Genomic DNA, 23406 nt, shown 5'->3' with positions numbered 1-23406 from the left:
GAAGGCGGCGGCCTCCGGCTGGGTCTTGCTTAGGGTTCTGGGTACAGACGCTTCGGGCTCAGCGGGAACTTACCCTCAGTGGGGGAGAGGGCCGAAGCTCCCGCCAACCCCGGAGCCCGAGTCTCCTCAAGTGTGGACCGACAGTGCTGGACTCTGCGACCCCAACCTGAACCCCCGCCCTACACTTTCCAGCGTCGTCTCGCTCCGCGGCGCTCCATCCCGGGGTGCAGACTTTGGGGTCGGCTCCGTCCAGGCCCTAGGATCTCGTTCCAAGGATGACCGTCAGCACCGCAGAGGTAAGCTGCAAAACTGAACACAAACCTCTGATGTTGAACGCAGTAGTGCGCAACAGAGGCGGCATCCCATGTCAGTGATGCCGAGACTTTCGGATAGACATCTGAAAAAAGACTGAATCCTGACCTCCTTCGACGGCCGCTTCCAGGACAGGGCAGGGGGCGCCAGTGCTCCGGAACCCCCCCCCGCCCCTGCACCTCGGGATCACCGGGGACACGTGCTGATGCCACGCCCACGGCGGTTTTGGGAAGCCAGGTAGGGCTCTGATGAGTCTGCTGCGCTCAGGTCGGGAGCCAGGGCAGCAGCTGCCCTTTGTGAGCTCCACTCAGTGACACATGGACGGTCCCTGAGCTGCTCGACCAGGGTGCAGACAGCCAAGGGTCAGAACCACACACAGCCGGGCCTGGGCGCCAGCAGAGATGATGCTAGACCGGGATGAGCCAAGCTCTGCACTCAGGTCGACCTCATCCTTCCCCAGGAAGGGGCCTAAAAGGGAGGAAAGAGGAGGAGGAGAAAAAGAAACTAGCCATAGTCTGAGCTCTCCTTGGGGTGCAGTTCAGACCCCAGGGGCCTCACTCCTTGTGCTTGGCCAAGGGGCTCTTCCTGTCCCTCTGCTTTTGCAGGTATCAGTTAGAGATGGAGTCCCTCGGTGGTGCAGTTCTCCCAAATACAATGCCAAGTCTCTTTTAAAAAGTGTTAAATATTTGTGGACACAGGGAAATGCTCATAATGGTAAGTGAAAAAAATCAGGTCATATGACCCAAATGTGTAGAGAACAGTTGAAAAGGCACAGAAGTGTAAGCAGAGCTGGCTCCTTCGCTTGTCAAGGCTTCTGAGGCCCCCATCCACCCCCATCCCTGCCACACCCTTGTCACCCTGCCATCCCTCTAGGCCACCGTGTCTGGTCTTCCCTTCAGACTCAGCTTCCTGAGCTTTCCAGTTAACACAGAGCCCTGCATAAGTGGGTCCTCAATAAATGTTTGCAAATGATAAATGCAGATAAATGACCAAAGGAAGGGAGGGAGGGAGAGACACTGAAATGCCATTCCGAGTTATCTGATAACTTATTTTATCTTCTTTATAATTAACTATCTTCCAAAATGTCCCCCATAAAAACATTGCTTTTATAATAAATTCACTTTTAATCAAAATTTGCTTTTTAAATCAGTCTGAAATGTTTTTCTCATAACTTCCAGTCCTATTTTTTAAGTGAATCCAGAAGACACCAGACTAGATTGCGTCTCCACAGCATTCACACCTTTCAGATCTGATGCTGGACATGTGATGGGGCTTCCCTGGTGGCTCAGATAAAGCCTGGTAAAGAATCTGCCTGCAATGCAGGAAACCCCAGGTTCAATCCCTTGGGTCAGGCAGATCCCCTGGAGAAGGGAATGGCAACCCACTCCAGTATTCATGCCTGGAGAATACAGACAGAGGATCTTAGCGGGCTATAGTCCATAGGGTCACAAAGAGTTGAGCTGATGGACTAACACTTTGAATTTCATGCGCTTGTAAAAGAATGGGAACCGGGTCTTCGGGATCGGGGTACCCCCATTTAAGGACACCTAAACTTCCCCAAGGGAGGAAAGCAGAGATGCTGGGGGTGTGGGATCCTTTTGGACCATGGGCCCCTTTCACCATGAAGTCGGCCCCTCTGAAGGGCCCAGGAAAAGAACAAAAAGAGGGAGGAAAACCACCTACCAGCTCTGACATTCCCTCCAGCCCAACTTTGCTTTTCCAAGGCCCAACTCACTCTGCTTTTAAGAAACAGAACTTATCTTCATAGAGAAGGGGCTGGATAATACAGGTAATGGAAGGGTCCCCCCGTTGCCTCCTCTCCCACCCCACCCTCCCTTCTTCCCACTGCCTGGGACCCCACTCCCCCCAGTTCCAGTCGACACAAAGGCCGGCCTGCCTACTTCACCTTGCCGCCTCTCCACCAGCGAGGGGTGCGCAGTGGACAAAGCAGGGCAGTGTGCCACGCCCCTGGGATTTTTTTCTAAACTCCCAGGACCAGGGACCTGCCCATGGTCCCCCATCTCTGCCCCTCCCAGCCTCAGGCCCACCTCTCTGATCACAGGAAGGCACCCTACTGGACTCCCAGCTCAGAAAACATTCAAGGCAATGCACACAGTTTGCGCCAGAAGGGTTTTTATTTAAGAGCCTGTGGTGCCAGAGCCCTGGCATCTGGAAGGTCATCCTTGGGGGCTGCCTCTGCCAGGCCCAGTGGCAAGCACCTGGCATTTACGCGTCAGGCAGAAGAACCAGCTTCTCCGAGGACGGAAAGGCAAGTGGGAGCCATGGCTCCAGTTCGAAGGTTCTGAGGGCACACAGCTCCCAGGTGCCCTGGCCCACTGAGTCACCCCCCGCGAGGACACAGTAGATGGCAGAGACAAAGCTGTCCCAGCCCTCCGGCAAACAGGGCAGAGAAAGGGAGAAGGGAGGCCAGCGAAAGCAGTGTGGTCACGGGAGGCGCCAAGGGGCAGCGGGCCCCCACCTTCAGGCTGGCCATCCCCAAGCATCGTCCTCCGTCCCCCACAGGCCAGCGAGTCAGCCTGGCAGGCCCAGCTGGGCTTGGGAGCCAGGGGACCCCAAAGCAGGGCAGCCCCCTTCTCAGAAAACTGAAGAATTTGAATAGAGGAGGCAAGTGGGAAAAGGCTGGAGTTTTTCATCCCAAGCGGTGGAGGAGCCAATACACAGGCAAATATGGGAACCCTGCAGAATGCCAGGAAAGAGGAGATAGAAAAATTTAAAAAACATCCTTCCAGAAAGAACAGAGTCCCCCGCACCCCAAGGCACTGCCTGGAGACTTTAGCCAGAAGGACACTGGGAGACGGGAGGCCTCTAGCGTCCCGAGAAGTCAGCCCGAGGCCCCGCTTCCAGAAGCCAGCAAGTGTTGGGCGCTCCAGCTGTGGGACAGCCCGCCGCCCGGACCCCCGGCCCCACCTGCGGGAGGGGCCCGCCTGCTCTCAGCACCTGCACCCGGGTGGGCTCCTGGACCAGCCTGGCCTGGACCAACAGTCCCTGGCAGGGGTTTTTTATCAGCCAACCAGATCACCATTCAAATTATCACAGTGATTTTTTGTTGTTTTAATTCCATTTCTAAGACCAACGTAGAACGGTGACGGGGCAGAGAAACAACGGATGTTACTAACTGAAGACGGGTGAGCACTTTCTCTTTGGAGATGGAGAAATTATCTCACGTACACACACACACACACACACTCACACACTCACTCACAGCAAACACAGGTAGAGGTCTCTCCCTGATACTCAGAATTCTTTGTGAGCTAGCCATGGCCAGTTCTGCTGAACCCTTTGGGAAAAGGAAAGAAAAGGAACCACAAGCACTGGTTTACACCTTGTACGAGCTGAGCAGCTCTACGCCCCGCGCTCTAAAACTTGGACACAGCCACCACCAACGAAAGGCCAGCGCTCCAGCAAGCCCAGAAAAACCACGTCCAAAACATCGCTGATCCAGGAGAGCGGACTGTCGGAAACCCTTGGGTCCTTGGTCACTTCTGATGTCTCTCACTTTCGTCGACAGAGTTGCTTTAAAATTATTTTTAAAAACAGCCTGTTTCCACCCCTTAGCACGGCAAAAGCCCTCTCGGGGAAGAAAGGAAGGGGTGACATTTTAAAGGGGCGTCCGGAGGGTGGTGTCTCCTGCAGTGACACACAGAGCCGATGTTGCACACACACACACACAGGAGTGTGCCAGAGTTGCACAAATAATGTTTGTTTTGGTTTCAACACCTCGGATGGGACAGCTTCCAGATCTTTCACACCCCAAGCCTCAGCTGACCAGCTTGCCACAGGACGCCGACACGCTGGTGAACAAGTTTTACCTAAAAGAAGAGGAAGAACAAGTCAGTGGCCTCTGGCAGAGCTGCACACCCACTGCCACCCCTCCCTAACCACAGCCATTCCCCAGGCCACATAATCACTGTCACCATGGCAGGGCAGATGGCACCCTTCTGCTGGATGGCACCCCTCCAGCAGCACTTCCTGAGCTGCCACCCCACCTCTATTCCCATCACACTGAAAAGCCGTCTTTTCAGTTTTTGAAAACTCCACCCTCCTCAACTCCAGGACCTTTGAACGTGCTGCCTGCAATGCACAACCACTCCTCCAGGTAACGCCTTCCCTTCGCTCGGCTCCCAGCTCAGCAGCCTTTCCTAGGTCCCCACACAGACCTCTGTACACAACCTCTCTTCTTGTAACCCTCCTTCTTAGCACTCCTGCGGGTATTTACACCAGGGCTTGGAGAAGGAATTGGCAACCCACTCCAGTATTCTTGCCTGGAAAACCCCACGGACGGAGGAGCCTGGTAGGCTACAGTCCATGGGGTCGCAAAGAGCTGGACACGACTGAGCGACTTAACTCACTCACTCAGCAAGCTCTCCCTGTTTAGAAATCCGGAGAGTACTAAATATTTTTGACTTTTCAGGTCCTTTAGTTTTTGTGGCAGCTGCTCGACCTAACTGCTAGAAATGCTTGGCATGGCTGAGTTTCAATAAAACCTTATTTGTGGATGCCGAGGTTTGAACTGCATTTAAGTTTTACATGTCATGAAACGTTATTCTTTTGATTCTCTTTCAACCATCAAAACTGTAAAAATCATTCTTGGCTCGGGAGTCGTAAAAAAAACAGGCAGTAGGCCACGTTTGGTCTGGGGGCCGTAAGCTGCCGGCCCCTGGTTTGTGGATTATGACCTGTGGTTTATGTAATAATCTGATTGATGTCTGTCTCTTGCTTAAACTGGGAGCTCCCTGCAGATGAGATGCTTGTCTGAACTTGTTCACCTTTAAACACCAGCACCAAGCACAGCATCGGACAATTGTAGGGGGTGCAAGAGATATTTGTGCAATGATCAAGGAAAGCTGAAAGACTAAATCTATTCAAGACATTATCCAAAGACTTCCAAAAGGAGGGAAAATCTGAGACGTGTCCATCTATTAACGTTTAAATGTGGACATTATATAATCTGGGCTTCCCAGCAATAAAGAATCCACCTGCCAGTGCAGGAGACATGGGTTCAATTCCTGGGTCAGGAAGATATTCTGGAGAAGGAAATGGCAACCATTCCAGTATTCTTATCTGGGAAATCCCATCAACAGAGGAGCTTAGTGGGCTACAGTCCATGGGGTCACAAAAGAGTAGGACATGACTGAGCAGCTAAACAATGATAAAATCACATGAAAAAATAGTAGGGACTTATTAGAACTTATAAAATAACAAACTTCTCTGCATGATATTACTGTTGTTCAGTTGCTAGATTGTGTCTGACTCTTTTCAACCCCATGGACTGCAGCATGCCAGGCTTCCCTGTCCTTCACAGTCTCCCAGAGTTGGCTCAGACGCATGTCCATTGAGTCAGTGATGCCATCCAACCATCTCATCTTCTGTCACCCTCTCCTCCTCCTGCCTTCAATCTTTCTCAGCATCAAGGTCTTTTCCAGTGAGTTGGCTCTTTGAGTGAGGTGGCCAAAATTTTGGAGCTTCAGCTTCAGCATCAGTCCTTCCAATGAATATTCAGGCTTTATTTCCTTTAGGATTGACTGGTTTGATCTCCTTGTTGTCCAAGGGACTCTCAAGAGTCTTCTCCAGCAGCACAACTCGAAAGCATCAATTCTTCAGCACTCAGCCTTCATTATGATCCAACTCTCACATCTGTAGATGAGTTCTAGAAAAACCACAGCTTTGATGTTATCCCAAATATAAATATCAGGTAGCTAATTACTGAAAGATATGGACATCCTATTTTTAGGAAATGCACACTTTATTTTGGGGGGAAGGGACATGATACATGCAACTTATTTCAAATGGTCCAGAAAAAAATAACCTGAACACATAGAGCCACCATAAGGCAAATGAGGCAAAATATTAAAATAGGAAAATCTAGATAAAGTGTATCTGGGTGTTCCCTATACTCTATTTGTTTTGCAACATTTTTTAACTTTGAAATTATTTCCAATTAAAAAAAAAGGTGGGGGTATCCTCGTACTGTCCACTAGGGTCCCCTACTCAACAGAGTAGAGAAGAGAAAGATAAATCCCCATGGCCACGTCCACACTGTGAAGGCTTAGATCACCCACATGCCCCCTTCTCTGGGTTGGGGAGTGGGCGGCTCACTCCCACTGACTGACATCCACAATCTACAGAGCCAAGGCACTCACCCCCACTCTATAGACGCAGCCTGAGGAACTCCCAGCAGCCCTGACCCCACCATCAGGCTCTCCACTGCATCCGGCTGCAAGTTCAGTGTTGAGCGTGAAGGGCAGGGGCCAGGACACTGGAGACAGAGCAGCAAAGGTTTCCTAAAATGAGAATCGGACCAGAGTAAAGGGGCCCGATTCCCAAGAGCTATCCCCGAGCAGACATGCATGTGAACAGAAGCACAAGCCAGTGAGCCTGCTGAATCTGGAAAAAGCAGACCGTCAGCACTCGCAGAGATGTGAACTTTACATACCACCAACGTGCTGAAAATTCCGTTTCACTGGCATCCCCAGATTGCCATTTAGTTGAACTGCATCTTCCAGATGCCCTGAGGGCCCACCCCTGATTTTCTGATAGGTTCTCTGCCTCCACCCCATCCCCTGCCACATACACCATGTGCAGCTGTTGATAGTTGAACTGCATCTTCCAGATGCCCTGAGGGCCCACCCCTGATTCTCTGATAGGTTCTCTGCCTGCACCCCGTCCCCTGCCACATACACCATGTGCAGCTGTTGACACCTCTTGTGTTTATAGGAATAAACACCCCCGTGTGCACACACACACACACAGAGCCGGTGGAACTGGATCAAGAGGAGGGGAGCCCACGAGGAATCAAGCACATCGGATTCCTCAGGCTCCCTCTCCAGCGGAACTAAACCTCGGAGGCTGCTCCCGGACAAAGGAAACAGACCTGCTCATCCACCCCACAGGGAGTTCTGGGGGCGTATATCAGCACCCCTGAGGTCACCGGCTCTGGATCTCAAGTCTGAGCGCTGTGCTCAGCTGTGCTCCAGACTCCACTGCTACCAGGACTTGGGAAGTCCTGGGGAAAACCAAGATGGGGATTGGGGTGAGGAGGCTGGCCGTAAAGTCCCCACTCTCTTCTTTTCACCCCACTGTTTCCCTGAGGCCATGAACTTTGGGGTGCTCTCCTGGGGAGGGGCCTAGGTTCACAGCTCTAGGCCACCTGGTTAGCTTAAGTCACTTCCATCGTGCCCGACTCTTTGTGACTTAAGCTCCTCTGTCCACGGGATTCTCCAGGCAAGAATACCAAAGTGGGTTGCCATGCCCTCTTCCAGGGAATCTTTCCAACCCAAGGATCGAACCTGCATCTCTCACGTCTCCTGCATGGGCAGGTGGGTTCCTTCTGGTTGGTGCCACCTGGTTAGTCCCACACCTGCTCAAAGCTGCACCTGTCGACATGCCATTATTTCTTCCTCCAATGCCCTCACACTGCCCCCTGCCCGTTAATCGGCTCCAGGCTCACTCCCTGGTCCTTCCTAACCCCCTGTAAGCTTCATCTCCACTGGGAAGGGGTGCCAGCAAGACGAGACCCTCCTGGAGGCCCACAGAGCCCTGTGTGACCAGGTTCTCTTGTGAGAGTCTGTGTTTCTGCCATCTCGCCATCTCAGCCCAGAACCTGCACTCACCGTGATCTGGGCACACACAGAAGATGATGGGCAGAGACTCCCAAGGGGGCTCTCTGGGTCCTTTCCCTCCTCCAGAGCAGCCAAACCACTGCTGACATCCTTGCTTTGTCATTAAGGCCAACCAGAAAGGGGGTCCGATCTGACCCTGTCCCCACCCTTCCTGGAGACTCCAGGTGAAGTGAAGGCATGTTTAGGCACCATGAGATATGTTTATTCCCTTCAGATTTGTAACTAACCTGCATGATGACGCTGGGTTATAGCCATCCCAGAAAAGGAGAGACACTCCCCAACCTGTCCCTGTCCCATGCTTCACAGGAAGCTTATCTGTGGGTACAAAGAGCCCTCCACAGGGGACCAGCTGTTTGGGAACCAGGATGCCTCAGAAGGACAGCACAGCAGGCACGGGAATAAATGATGGAGAAGCCGGGTGGGAGGCCAGGCTGCACATATGAGTGCTCCGGAGACGGGCAGACGGGAGGACCCCACCACCCTGTGCCAGGGGCCCCAGGCAGTCCCCCTGCTTTGATCCCACCACGCCGACCGCAGAAAAGAACAACCCAACAGCGCGGCAAGTTTCTACCAAAGCTCTGCCGGCGAGGACTGTGTGTGTTCTTTCCCTTTCCCCCCTTTTCACGCCTGATTCTCACACAGCACTGCAAACCGTATATGTACATAAGCAGGTCACTCAATCAAATTCACTGAAACATGGGCGGGCCTAGAGATTATCGTACGAGGTGAAGTAAGTCAGAAAGAGAAAGACAAATACCACAGGATGTCACTCAAAAGTAGAATCGAAGAAAATGACACAAACGAGTTTCTACACAAAGCAGAAACTGATCCACAGACACAGAAAACAAACTTATGGTTATCGAAAGGGAAAGGGAGGAGGGAAAACTTAGGAGTCTGGGATTAATACATGCACACTGCTATATATAAAACAGGGATTCCCAGGTGGCGCTAGTGGTGAAGAATCCACCTGCCAGGGCAGCAGACGTAAGAGACGTGGGTTCGATCCCTGGGTCAACAGAAGATCCCCTGGAGAAGGAAACGGCAACCCACTTCAGTATTCTTGCCTGGACAATTCCATGGCCAAAGGAGCCTGGTGGGCTACTGTCCATGGGGTCGCAAAGAGTCAGACACAACTGGGCACGAACGTATATATATAATAGATAACCAACAAGGAGCTGCTGTACAGCACAGGGAACTATACTCAAGGTTTTGTAATAACCTATGAGGGGAAAGAATCTGAAATAGAACAGATATATGTATATGTATAACTGAATCACTTTGGCTGTACACCTGAAACTAACACATTGTAAATCAACTATACTTCAATAAAAAAAAGAGAGTCACTGAGCAGTAAATTTTCATCACCACACAAATTCCTGTTTCCATAGTCTCCCTCCTCATAGACATAAAACTCAACTAGTTTTAAGGGGCACAATACCTTAGCTGAGAACTGCCCCGAAAATGCCAGTATTGTGATTCAAAGAAACAAAAATGCCTCAGGAGACACTCATTTACATATAACACGTAAGCTCAGCATTCTGCAAGCAAGAGGGCTGGCAGAGAGTTAGTCAGACTGCTTTGGGGATGGCCTCTGAGGTTGCTTCAGGTCCAGGTAGGATGCCCTGGGGGAATCCACCTGCCAATACAGGAGACACATGTTTGATTCCTGATTCAGGAAGATCCCCTGGAGAAGGAAATGGAAACCCAGTCCAGTATGCTTGCCTGGAAAACCCCATGGGCAGAGGAGCCTGCTGGGCTACAGTCCACAGGGTTGCAAAAGAGTTGACATGACTGAGAGACTCAACAACAAGGATGCTCCAGCACCCTTGGGGAGCCGGCAGGTCCTCGGGTCCCCTCTGATTCCTCCCAGGCCCCAGCAGCTCAGGGTACCCACTGCCTCTGCAGCTGTCCCCACGCTGACACTCCAACAGCCTCACGAGCCAATGGGCTTTCCCAGCTCGAGGATTCAATAAGTCATTGCCCTGAGTGCGCGTAGCAGGGACTTAGCTTTGGCACAGCCCTAGGGTGGCCGTGGGGACCCAGGTCCTGGACCTCAGTCTAGGATAACCAAATCAAATCTGTTTTCTCCCTCTCCTATCACAGCCTCCAGGGGCCTCTGGCTGCAAACAGCCACTGAACGCATTTTGTTCCAAAGATAAGATGATGCTAGGCACAGCCCCCAGAGGTACAGGGGACATCTCACGTGTTTCTAATTATATTCCCTCCAGTAGCCCTATCCAGGAAAAGGTGGGTGGCAGGCATCTCTGGAATGCACATTGGCACTCCCACAGGTCACATCTTTTCCAGACTTAAGACGCAGAGGAACTGAACCCTCCCTCCTGGCCCCAGGGAACCAGTCTGGCGGGAGCCATGTGTTCTCCAAGCAGAGCGCCTTTGAGCTGTGCTGGTCACAGCTGCTGGTGCTGCCTACCAGATGGAGAAAGAGTAGCATCCGCCTCACCCCTGGGGTCGCCCAGAGGATGTCACAAAAGGCCTCAGTAATAAACCGGGAGGTACAGAGGCCCATAGCATCAGCTACCATATATGCGAGGCCAACCAAGCTTAAATGCATGCAACCAGGATGCAAACGCCTTTTGAAATAAGGAACCATTTCAAAACCCCAGGGTTCTCTGCACTCCACTAAGCCATCATTTCTCTCTTCCAATTAGCCTTTTTAAGTACAGAGTTGGAAACTCATTTCCACAGACTCTCTTCCCTCCCCATACATGCATGTTTGGGTGCTTAGTCGCTCAGTCATGTCTGACTCTTTGCAGCCCCGTGGACTGTAGCCCCCCAAGTTCCTCTGTCTCTGGAATTCTCCAGGCAAGAATACTAGAGTGGGTAGCTATTTCCTTCTCCAGGGGATTTTCCTGACCCTGGGGTTGAACCTGTGTCTCTTAAGCCTCCCGCACTGGCAGGCGGATTCTCTACCACTGCATCACATGGGAAGCCCCTTTCCCTCCCCGCACCTGGCCCTAAACATCGGGATTCTAACCTCACATGTTGTAACATCTCGGTGCCATGGGAACCTGGGAGGAGGGCTGCCCACAGAAGCCTTGCCCTGCCTGCCTTCTCTCTGCCCCACTTCCTGCCTGGCTGATGCTCATGGGCTCTAAGTGAGGAGATGTTATCCAAGCCACAAGCGTAATACAAGGCAGGGTACCACCTTACCACCCGGGTGCCAGAAACACGATTTTCCTCTTTGCACTCATTCATAAAACCAACTAAAGTCATGATTCAGCCACATCCGATTTAAATGTAGTCTGTTTCCCAGCAGGAACCAAAAACTTTAGCTGAGTTATGTCTAAACAGGAAAGATGAGGACCGGTGAGCAGACCATCACGTGTAGACCGAGAAGGTCTCAAAAGCACTAAAGCCGACATCAAACCAGCCTTAACATCCTTGTTCTTTCAAACGTATTGACCTAAAAAGTGGTTTGTGACATGCCATTCAGGTGGAAAACCGTTCCAAAGCTATGTGGGTAACACAGTCCTATTTCTGTCAAAAAAAAAAAAAAAGGATTCTACAGGTACGTACTCACACACACTCTAGTGGTTATCGTTAAGTAGTGAGAGTAAACGTAATTTTATTTTTCCTTTTTTTAAATCTGTAATCTCCATAGCGTACATTACATATGTAATAAGAAAAGCTATGACCCAGTCTTTGTCTTTTTCAATGACCGAAGGTCTTCGAGCCCAAGGACTAGAGGGGTCTTTTGTCGGATGACTCGGCCCCAAGTTCACGCACATCCTCACAAACGGCACCAACTTCTCACAGGAACCACTTGAAGTCCATCGTCCTTCACAACAAACAGGGAGGCAGGGTAGTGCCTGGCACTGATAAGGAGAGCCTGAGGGAGGCAGCTGAAGTGGATAAGATTACAGAATAAATGCTAACGTCAAGGCAGCTGAAAATAGAGGAGCTGAATAGCCGATGGAAGAAGTTAGAAAAAAAAAGAACAGAATGCACTCAAGGAAAGCTTAAGGTAGAGAAGCAGAAATCAACTGAAATCGAAAATGATAATATAATAGAAAGGATCAAAGAAACCAAAAGTTGGTTCTTTGTACAGATAAAATTAAATGTACAGCAAGACTGATCTAGAAAAAGGAGAAAAGACAAACAAGCAATATTATTATCAGAGAAGGCAATGGTGTCCCACTCCAGTACTCTTGCCTGGAAAATCCCATGGACGGAGGAGCCTGGTGGGCTGCAGTCCATGGGGTCACGAAGAGTTGGACATGACTGAGCGACTTCACTTTCAAGCAATATTAAGAATGCAAAGGGGAGACTTCTCTGGTGGTGCAGTGGCTAAGACTCCATGCTCCCAAGGCAGAGGGCCCGGGTTCAATCCCTGGTCAGAGAATGAGATCCCACGTGCTGCAAATAAAGATTACACGTGCCACAGCTAAAACCTGGCAGAGCCAAATAAACAAATACTTCAAAAACAACAATGAAAAAGAATGAAAAGGGGACCATGACTACACACGGGACAAAGAATAAAAAGATGATAAAAAGAGAACATTGTGAATAACCTTAGACGATACATTTGAAAACGTGGATGACAAGGACAAAATCTCAGAAAAATAAAACCCATCAAAACTGCCCCAAGAACAGGACCTCCCGGTGGTCCAGTGGCTAAGACTCCGTACTCCCAATCCAGGGGGCCCGGGTTCCGTCCCTGGTCAGGGAACTAGCTCCTACATGCCCCAAGTAAAGATCCTGCATGCCCCAACAAGACTGGGCACAGCCAAATAAATAAATAAGTATTTTTTAAAAGCCAAAAAATTGCACCGAGAAGAAACAAAGACTAAATGGTCCTGTAACTATTCAAAGAATTAGACATCAATAGTGTTTTCCAGTCTTCAAACAAAGAAAGCATCAGGGCCCAGACAGTTTTAGCAAATTCTACTAAACGTTTAGAAACAAATAATTCTAATCTGATATTATCTCAGAGAAAAGGAAAATAAGGAACTGCCTCAATTTGTTTTATGAAGCTAATAAAACTTCTACCAAAGCCTGACAGTTCAGTGCAGTCACTGAGTCGTGTCCACAGACTGCAGCAAGCCAGGTTTCCCTGTCCGTCGCCAACTCCCAAAGCTTGCTCTAACTCATGTCCACTGAATCGGTGATGCCATCCAACCATCTCATCCTCTGTTGTCCCCTTCTCCTCCCACCTTCAATCTTTCCCAGCATCAGGGTCTCTTCCAATGAATCAGTTCTTCGCATCAGGTGGCCAAAGTATTGGAGCTTCTGCATCCGTCCTTCCAATGAATATTCAGGACCGATTTCCTTTAGGATTGACTGGTTTGATCTCCTTGTAGTCCAAGGGACTCTCAAGAGTCTTCTCCGACACCACAGTTCGCGTTCAGCTTTCTTTATAGTCCAGCTCTCACATCCATACATGACTACTGGAAAAACCATGTAATGCAGGCATAAGTGGTTTAACCACTAAGTCATGTCTGATGCTTGGGACCCCATGGACTGTAGCCAGCCAAGCTCCTCTGTCCATGGGATTCTCTAGGCAAGAATACTGGAGTGGGTTGCCATTTCCTTTTCCAGGATTCTTCCCGACCCAGGGATTGAACCTGGGTCTCCTGCATTGCAGGCAGATTCTTTACTGACTGAGCTACAAAGGAAGCACCATAGCTTTGACTAGATGGACCTTTGCCGACAAAGTAATGTCTTTGCTTTTTAATATGCTGGCTAGGTTGGTCATAGCTTTTCTTCCAAGGAGCAAGTGTCTTTAATTTCAGGGCTATAGTCACCATCTACAGTGATTTTGGAGCCCCACAAAATAAAGTCTCTCACTGTTTCCATTGTTTCCCCACCTATTTGCCATGAAGTGATGGGACCAGATGCCATGATCTCAGTTTTCTGAATGTTGAGTTTTAAGCCAACTTTTTCACTCTCCTCTTTCACTTTCATCAAGAAGCCCTTTAGTTCTTCTTCGCTTTCTGCCATAAAGGTGGTGTCATCTGCGTAACTGAGGTTATTGATATTTCTCCCAGCAATCTTGATTCCAGCTTGTGCTTCATCCAGCTCAGCATTTCACATGATGTACTCTGCGTATATGTTAAATAAGCAGGGTGACAAAATACAGCCTTGACATACTTCTTTCCCAATTTGGAACCAGTCTGTTGTTCCATGTCCAGTTCTGCATACAGACCTGCATACAGATTTCTCAGGAGGCAGGTCAGGTGGTTTGGTATTCCCATCTCTTGAAGAATTTTCCATAGTTTGTTGTGATCCACACAGTCCAAGGCTTTGGTGTGGTCAATAAACCAGAAGTATATGTTTTTCTGTAACTCTCTTGCTTTTTCTATGATCCAACAGATGTTGGCAATTTGATCTTGGGTTCCTCTGCCTTTTCTAAAACCATCTTGAACATCTGGAAGTTCATGGTTCACATACTGTTGAAGCCTGGCTTGGAGAATTTTGAGCATTACTTTGCTAGCGTGTGAGATAAGTGCCATTGTGCGGTAGTTTGAACATCCTTTGGCATTGCCTTTCTTTGGGCAAAGCCTGACAAGGATATGACAAAATAGGAAATTTACAAACCAATCTCAGTCTCTAAGAGAAACAAGAAAGTCCTAAGCAAAATATCAGCAAACTGAAGGTAGCACTGTAAATAAAAACATGACCAGGACCAAACTCCTTTTATCTCAGGAATGCAAAATTGATTTAATATTAGGGGAAAAAATCAATAATTATAAGTTCACCACCTTAACAGATTAAAGGAAAAAGTATAATATTCTCAATAGAGCTAGGAAATACATTTAATAAAATCAACATTAGCAAACTGTGAATAGAGGGAAGCTTCTTGGGGAAAAATCTACAAACCCAATACGGTTTGTATAGTATTTGCTATAGCAAACAGTGCAGTTAGTGTCAATACTGAAAGCACAGCTGTTAAGATCAAGAATAAGACAGGATGCCTATTACCATCACTTGTATTTAACAAGGACTTAGAGACCAAGAATGAGTATAAAAAGGCTTTTAAAAAAAGGGTAGAACGATGAAGGACTTGAGGGAAAGGGAGGCACTCCCATTAGTCTCACATGATATATCGACATAGAAAACTCAAAAGAATCCACAGTTACACTACTAGAATTCATAAGAGTTTAATGAGGCTGCTGGATATTTTTAAAAAATCAACTGCATTTCTAGACACCATGGAAAGTAAGAAGGCGACATGTTTTAAAAGGAGGCTCAGATTGAGGTCATGAATCGTGTGGCAGCGGCTTACAGAGGCACTTGTCTTTGAAGCTATTCCCAAAGTGACAGCAGAGAGAAGCCTGCAGCCCCAGAAGCAGAAACGCAGGCGTGGAGACTGATCCGGTGGGACACGGGGGCCATTATGGTAGATGATCGGGGATGAAAGACTAATATGAAAGGACTTGCTGGGTCCCGACTTTCTGCCCAGAATCGGGGTGGAGGAGAGGCACAGAGGTGCCTGGGGGCCTTAAGTGATTCCTGTATTAAAAATCACCACGGGTGAAAGGCCCCATGCTGCTGCTGTGTGACTTAGAGAACGGAGCGGGGAGCATTACTACAGTGACCAAAGAACACACTCCAGAGCATGGCCACAGACCAGGGAGCAGACTCAGATTCTCAAACAGCAGAAGTATTATCTGCTACCTTAACACCTACCAGGTGGTTCCATGTAATCATCTGCCAAAGTGTCCACTGACAGACGAATAAATAAAGTGTGGTATACATACACACACACAATGGAACACTCCTCAGCACCAAACAGAAAGGAATCACGCCACTTACAAGACCCCAGATGGACCCATGAGGGCATCACGTTAAGTGAAGTAAGTCAGACTGAGAAAGACAAATATTGTGTGATCTCACTTATATGTGGAATTTAGAAAAACCAAACTCATAGAAAAGGAGATGAGATTTGCAGTTATCAGAATCAGGGCCCTGGGGATGGGAGAATTGGGCGAAGGCGGTAAAAAAGGTTCAAGCTTCCAGGTGGGAGACAAATACCTCCTGGGAAGGTAATGCACAATGCAATGACCCCACGTAACACTGCTGCATGACGGACCTCAGGGCTGCCTGGAAAGTGGATCCCAGAAGTTCTCATCACAAGGGAAAAAACGGTTTTCTAACTATGTGACGTGCTAGATATCAACTAAACTTATTGTGGCAATCATTTCCCAATACATGTATGTCATATGTTTTCCTTCAACTTATACAGTGCTATGCAAGAAAACTGAAAAAAAAAGTTTTAATTTTGCCTTTGCAAAATTACCCATCATTTACCATCATTTGCCTTTGCTGGTGACTGTCCTAGCCAGAACAATGCCAATACAGCACTAATTGTTCCTAGGAAAGGAACTTGCTCCATTGTCTGAAGCACTGAGATTCACTGGGGAAGGTTCTTGGTCTGACAGTGGGTTCTGTATGTTCCTCCTCCTCATGCCATCAGACACGACTTCCACCCAGCCGTGTTCAGACGACAGTAATACTTATATCCAGACCCTCTTCCCACCTATACTCAGGAACAAGCCTACAGTTAAGACTGTCCAGACAGACCATTATAGTTCTTTGCTCAGGCTTTTCTTATGCAGTCAGACCTGGGGCTACCACAAAAATCGCTCCGTCCATCGCAGCCCCCAAGGAGTCAGCTCAGACACCAAATATAAGTGAGATCCCATTCCATGGCTCAGAATCAGAACAGTCCATGATCCACTAAAGCCATCCAGGGCTCCCTCCTGTACAATAACCCCAGCAGGCCTGCAGGACGCAGCCAAGCCTTTCCATTGTGACTCAATGAAGACAGCATTGTCTTCACATTTCATTTTATTTTGGTGACTTGAATGTGAGATAGATAAAATGGCTTAGCAATAAAATCAGTGTAACCACTTCTTATGTACATAGTATTCTGCAGTACAGATGCATATTAGTAATTGTTTTGATTCTTCTCAAAGGGGGCCGTTATTTACCTAAAATGCAAATCATAGTTAATGGTTTGTTCCTCTATATATAACAAACCCATGTCTTAATGTTGTGCATTTCCCATAAAATTTATGTGTGATTCATTAACAACTCTTTTTCCAATATCAGTATGTACGTGAATACAATAGTACATTTTTTCAGACATGAGTATAAATAAAATAGCATTTGAAAGTAAAAAATATATATGTCAGATTGTAAAACACCTTGGAATATATCTAGCAAAAATTCATAATACATTAACGGAGAAATTTTTGAAAGACATTTCTTAAAATACCTAAATCAATGGGAAGTCATTCCACACTCATGGATGAGAAGAGAGAATATAAAGGGCCTGATTCTCTTTATTTTTTTTTTATTGAGGTATAGTTGATATACAGCATTATGTAAGTTACAGGTATGCAATATAATGATTCAAAATTTTTAAAGGAAAAACTTTTAAAGGTTATACTCCATTTATGGTTATTATAAAGTACTGGCTATATTCCCCGTGTGGTGCAATGTATCTCTGTGGCTACTTTTATACCTAGTGGGTTGTACTTCTGAATCCCCGACCCCTATCTTGCCCCTCCCCGTTGCCCTCTCCTCACTGGTAACCACTAGTTTGTTCTCTGTATCTGTGAGTCTGCCTCTTTTTATTTTGTTATATTCACTACTTTGTTGTATTTGTTAATTCCACACATAAGCGATATCATATAATATGTCTTTCTGTGTCAGATGTAGTCCACTTAGTATAAAGGGCTGATTCTCTTTAAATCAATCTACAGAGTCAACACAGCTCTCATCAAAATCTCAAACACTGCTTTCTTGAATCTAACTCATTTATAGCCATGTACACCCAAGGTCGTGCTAGAAAAGGGCAATTCAGGAGAGATATGGATGACCTATATTCACTCCCTGGAGGAAAGACTATGACCAAGCTAGACAGCATATTAAAAAGCAGAGACATTACTTTACTGACAAGGTCCATCTAATCAAAGCTATGGTTTTTCCAGTAGTCACATATGGTTGTGAAATTTGGACGATAAAAAAAGCTGAGCACCGAAAAACTGATGCTCTTGAACTGTGGTGTTGGAGAAGACTCTTGAGAGTCCCTTGGACTGCAAAGAGATCAAACCAGTCAATCCTAAAGGAAATCAGTCCTGAATACTCATTGGAAGGACTGATGCTAAAGCTGAAGCTCCAATACTTTGGCCATCTGATGTGAAGAGCTGAATCATTGGAAAAGACCCTGATGCTGGGAAAGATTGAAGGCAGGAGGAGAAGGGGACGACAGAGGATGAGATGGTTGGATGGCATCACTGACTCAAAGGACATGAGTTTGAGCAAGCTCTGGGAGTTGGCGATGGACAGGGAAGCCTGGCGTGCTGCTGTCCATGGGGTCACAAAGAGTCAGACAGGACTGAGGGACTGAACTGACTGACTTTCTCAGTCATGGGAAATCTGTGTGCTATGTGACTCTTATGGGTCAACCTGACTGGGTGACACGGTTCTCAGATATTTGGTCAAACAGTAGTCTGGGTATATCCAGGAGGGTGTTCTTGCTGAGATTAATGATTGTCTGGATCAACTCAGTAAAGTAGGTTGCCCTCCCCAGCGTGGGTAGGTCTCATCCAACCTGTTGAGGGCCTGAACAGCGCAAAAGTCAGGATAAGGGGAGATTTGCTCTGTGCCTGTGTTGAGCCAAGACACTGGTCTTCTCCTGTGCTCCCATCGCTCACACCACTGGCTCTCCTGGTTCCCAGGCCTTCAGACCTGGACCTTTGTAACAAACCTCTTCCTGTATGCACATATCCTGTTGATTCTGTTTCTCTACAGAACCCTGTGGGGGAGTGTGGAATCTCCAGATTGGGCCCAGCCTGCATTGGGGTCTCATCTTTGCCACTAAGACCTGAGACCTTGGCCAACCCAGGGCCCCTCTCTGGGTCTCCACACCCTCATCTCTAAACTACATTCACCAGGACCACCCTGGCAGTGTAGTGGTGGGGAGTCCATTTTCTACTGCAGGGGATACAGGTCTGATCACTGGTTGGGGAGCTGGGATCCCACATGGCTCGGGGCAGCGAGGCCCACACATTCTAGACACTAAGCCTGGGTGCTTAGTGGCTCACCAGATTGAGCTCATGGCTCACCCATGAGCCATGGAGAGCCCGTGTGCCCCCACTATAGAGTCCACACCCACACTCTGGAGAGCCCATATGCCGCAGCGTAGGCCAAAGACAGCCATAAATAAACAAATAAACTCCAGTCACCCCAGCTTTCACACTGAGAATCCCACAGACCCAAAAGCAGTACACCCCAAAGGAGCCAAAACCCAGAAGACAATCCTGAAGTCACACAGTCATTCTGACTTTCCATAGGCAACCTTAAAGAAAAACACCAGCCTTTGGAACTCAGCAGTCAGTTCCATCCAAGGAGTAGCCCCCACTCCACACGCTCCATTACCAGCTAACCAAGCCCAAAAGAGCAGTTTCCATTCACGTGCACGGCGTGAGGCACAGGAGGCTGTGTGCACCAGACCCCCGCCAGCCTGTGCTCGGGAAGCTCATAGTCTGAAATCCAGCCCCTCTTCTGCTCCTGTAAAGCTGGTTCCTCCCAATGAGGGAGTCCCGGGTTCAACCCCTGGGTCAGGAAGGTCCCCCAGAGAAGGAAACGGCAACCCACTCCAGGATTCTTCCCTGGAGAATCCCACGGACAGAGGAGCCTGGTGGGCTACAGTCCATGGGGTTGCAAAGAGTTGGACACGACTGAGCGGATAACACTTTCACTTTCACTTTAAAGTGTCAGCATCTGGAAAGAGCTGAGAACACCCATTTCCCTGCTGGCTTCCTGGGTGCTGTGCATTCCCAGAAGGGATCAGAGCACTTCTCCCCACGTAAGCAGAACACCCAAGGTCAAAGACAGCCAAAAAACAAGATTATACTCCTGGCCACTCAGTGTCTTCCAAGGTGGACCTCCCCACCTTCCTGAGTCTGTGAGCGCAGGAGGAAGCCGCTGTCCCCACCCAGCCTCTGTGTTGTCGTTTAGTCACTCAGTCATGTCCACCTCTTTGCAACCCTGTGGACTGTAGCCCCCAAGGCTCCTCTGTCCATGGGATTTCCCAGGCAAGAATACTGGAGTGGGTTGCCATTTCCCTCTCCAGGGGATCTTCCCGACCCAGGGATCAAATTTGCATCTCTTGCTTGGCAGGTGGATTCTTTCACCACCAAGCCACCAGGGAAGCCCCCCAGTACCTGTATTTGATGTCAAATACTGTGGAGTCCTCGTCCTCATCATCCTCTTCGTTCAGCGGGGCCATTTCCACTCGCTCGGCGGGAGTGGTGATGATGTCATACTTGCGGGTCTTCTTCAGTCTCTTCCCAGACCTGGACGAGGGGAAGCACATGCCTGAGACTAGGGCGATGCCCACTGAAGTCAGCCACGCTGCCACCCCCAGCCCAGCTCCCAGGAGATCTGGCAAAACCCCATCCAGCTCCTTCACTTCTGGCCATGGGACCTCGGGCGGGATCCTGACCTCAGCATCCCTCGTTGGTCCTCACCCACAAAGCAAAGATGTGCCCTGAGGGCTATAAAGCCCAGGGATCAGGATCCATAACACCCAAACGCAAGATTTTCAAAAGGCAAAGTAAGGCAAAGAAAACCCACGACGAGCCAAAGATCAGAATGTTCACTGTGGATGGAGCTCAGCCACGCCCTGGGCCAGGCCTGAGGCACCTCGTCCCCTCAACCCCCAGCCCCTCACCCTCGCCCCAGCCCTGCTGTGTCGGCAGGTCACTGCTCCAAGCACAGGCGTCACAGCCTGGCACCACCATGTGCACTGCCCCATGGGCCGCCCAGTGAATCAGAACCCAGGCTGGGCCACTTTCTACCTGCGTGATCACAGGCAAGTCGGTCAATCTCCTGAGGCCTCAGTGTACTCATAAAGAAAATGGGCTGAGAACAAGATCTGTGCCTCACAGGCCAGGGAGGATGAAGTGAGACGAGGCATTCAATCAGCCCAGGCAGCAGGCTCTCGGCAAAAAGGGCTGCTGGTGAAAAGAATCAACAGAGAGGGACTTCCCTCGTGGTCCAGTGGCCAAAACTCCATGCTCCCAGTGCAGGGGGATGGGGTCAATCCCTGGCAGGGAAACTAGAGCCCACATGCCCCAGCTAAAACATCCTGTGTGCCACAACTAAGACCCAGCATAGCCAAATAAATAAATTTTAAGAAAAAGAATCAACAACAAGGAGTTAAATGGGCTATGCCTCTCTCATATGACAAGGACTTGGACAAATGAGTATTGTTTCCACCACAAGGATTTACGACCATCGGGAGCGGTAACCCTAGGCTTTTACCTCTGGGATGGTAGACGGTCACTGGGGGCCCCCAGGAAACTGCTGAGCAAGCCTTTCGGTCTCCAGTGTCAGACCTTCTCTATGAAGCATGCAGCATTGATCAGGCCACGCTGAGAGTTTATGATGCCACAAGGAACAATACTGTTTTACAACTACTGATGCTCTATGCATTTATTTCTCCACTATTTTGAACTTTTTCCCAAATGCCTTGTATCCTCTGATGTCCTTCTTTTGAAAATAAATATTTGAAACTGTCTGTGAGAAACCAGTCAAACCACCACCACCCCCAAATCATAAATACGGCGCTGAAGAATCATAGTCTCTAAACATGCTTCCCACAGGCCGTAAGCCGTACCTGCATAGAGACCATGTCAAAGACACATGTGGGGTCTCTTTGCCCCCAGCACACAAAACGCCTCAAGAAGTTTGCAAAATAGTGAAAACAGAAGTTCACCTTCAAGTAAGAATTTCTTAGGAACAGCAACTTGCTCTTTTCTTGAAGAAAGAAAGCATTAGTCTCTCAATTGTGTCCAGCTCTTTGCGAACCCATGGACTGTAGCCCGCCAGGCTCCTCTGTCCATGAAATTTTCCAGGCAAGAAGACTGGAGTGGGTTGCCATGCCCTCCTCCAGGGGATCTTCCCAACCCAGAGATCAAACCAAGGTCTCCAGCATTGCAGGCAGATTCTTCACTGTCTGAGCCACCAGGGAAGCCCAGGGAAGCTCTTTTCTTGCCTAGTATTCATCAAAAACATGATTTGTGAAAGGATTATTTACATAGAAAATATATATATTTATCTACACCTTTGACATAAAGCAACCTACATAGCCTATAGTATTTGCTGCCTGCAGTTCTCTGTGTAGAGACTTTGGGGCATCAGGTATACAGCCTGACAACCCCCTAGCCTCATTACAAAGCAATCTGCCATTCTGCTTCCATCACAAGCACTGTGTGTGTGTGTGTGTGTGTGTGTGTGTGTGAGACACCACATGCATTTCAAGCACGATGCAGCAAGGTGCAAATGCCGAGCCAGGTGTTAAGAGGGGCACAGCCAGTGGCCTCCCCGGGGCCACAGGACAGCAGTATTTTGCAAGCAGTTTTGTGCGGGAGCTTAAATGCTAACGTGATAAACCCCGCCAGTCCAGATTCTCACCATCAAGATTCTTGTTTTCCCTCCACCTCCTGCCAATGGAATAAAATAGATCTTTTGTTCTGCCTCAGAGGACTTACAAACCCTGACCAACTTAATCTCCAACACTGGATGGAGATATTTAAGCCCAGAAATGGCTCCATGTGCCACAGGCAACCCACGACAAAGCCACAAGAAAACCATCCACCCCCGAGCCCTCTAGACTAGGGTCAAGCCCCAAAAGTATGCTGACCCACACACCACACCTTTCTCAGGAAGTCTCCTATCTCCGCCCTGATGGGTCACAGCTGTTCAGAGGAACACCTGACTTTGCAAAGGACTTGCCTTTCTGTTAGCTGTGCCCAGTGCCAGGGCTGCCCACTGGGCACACACACCTGCACGAGCATCTGGAACACTAGAACAGGAGATGGCCTGTGGACCTGAGGGCTCAAGAAGGCTCCTGTAGATGCCCAAAGAGACGAGCACCCAGATGACTTCTGGATCAAGTCACCACTGTTGGAGCCACGTTAGGCATTGCTGACAGAATGGAGGCATTGGAGCCACGTTAGGCATTACTGACAGAATGGAGGCACGGCCCCAACCCCCTCTCCTCATCCCGCAGGCACGGTCCCAGGATGAAGGAGTTAGGTCTTGTGATTCTGACTTGTTCTTTCCTTTCTTCAGTTGAGTTGGCTGGAAAGAATGTTAAGGTGCTTATTGTTCTTGAGAGAAGCATGAGAAAGCACAAAGCCTTCTGCAGTTGTGCCCAGAAAATAATCTATAAAATAACCATTGACATTTGTTCAAGGATCTTTACAAAGAATGTCCCAGGATGAGCACGTAGGCCGCAGCTTGAGGCCATGGGAAGGACTGTTATCTGAGACCTGTTTGTGAGGGAAATGTTTATGGCAAAAGAAGTTTGCTGAGTTTAGGGTTTAGGAATAATTAAGAATAGCTAGAAGCCTTTTTAGGAGATAGTGATCTTAAGATGCTAGGGGCAAACAGGATTTAGAAAGATAAGAAATAA

General features: G+C 48.6%; 1 protein-coding gene across 1 annotated transcript in view; it reads right to left on the bottom strand.

Moving 5' to 3' along the window:
- Positions 1 to 2428: 2428 nt before the first annotated feature.
- Positions 2429 to 23406, bottom strand: part of FAM174B (family with sequence similarity 174, member B) — a 92796-nt gene continuing 71818 nt past the window's right edge. Inside the window, exons 6-7 of the mRNA XM_010832178.1 lie at positions 20150 to 20281; positions 2429 to 4142 (exon numbers count right to left, since the gene is read on the bottom strand). Coding sequence (XP_010830480.1) covers positions 4139 to 4142; positions 20150 to 20281 — 136 coding nt within the window. The 3' untranslated portion in view covers positions 2429 to 4138. The remainder of the gene's footprint in view (positions 4143 to 20149; positions 20282 to 23406) is intronic.

Source organism: Bison bison, unplaced genomic scaffold, assembly GCF_000754665.1.
Source record: "Bison bison bison isolate TAMUID 2011002044 unplaced genomic scaffold, Bison_UMD1.0 scf7180017860443, whole genome shotgun sequence".
Taxonomy (NCBI): domain Eukaryota; kingdom Metazoa; phylum Chordata; class Mammalia; order Artiodactyla; family Bovidae; genus Bison; species Bison bison.
The sequence above is the reverse complement of the archived record's forward strand: the minus strand, read 5'-3'. Positions and strand labels throughout refer to the sequence as shown.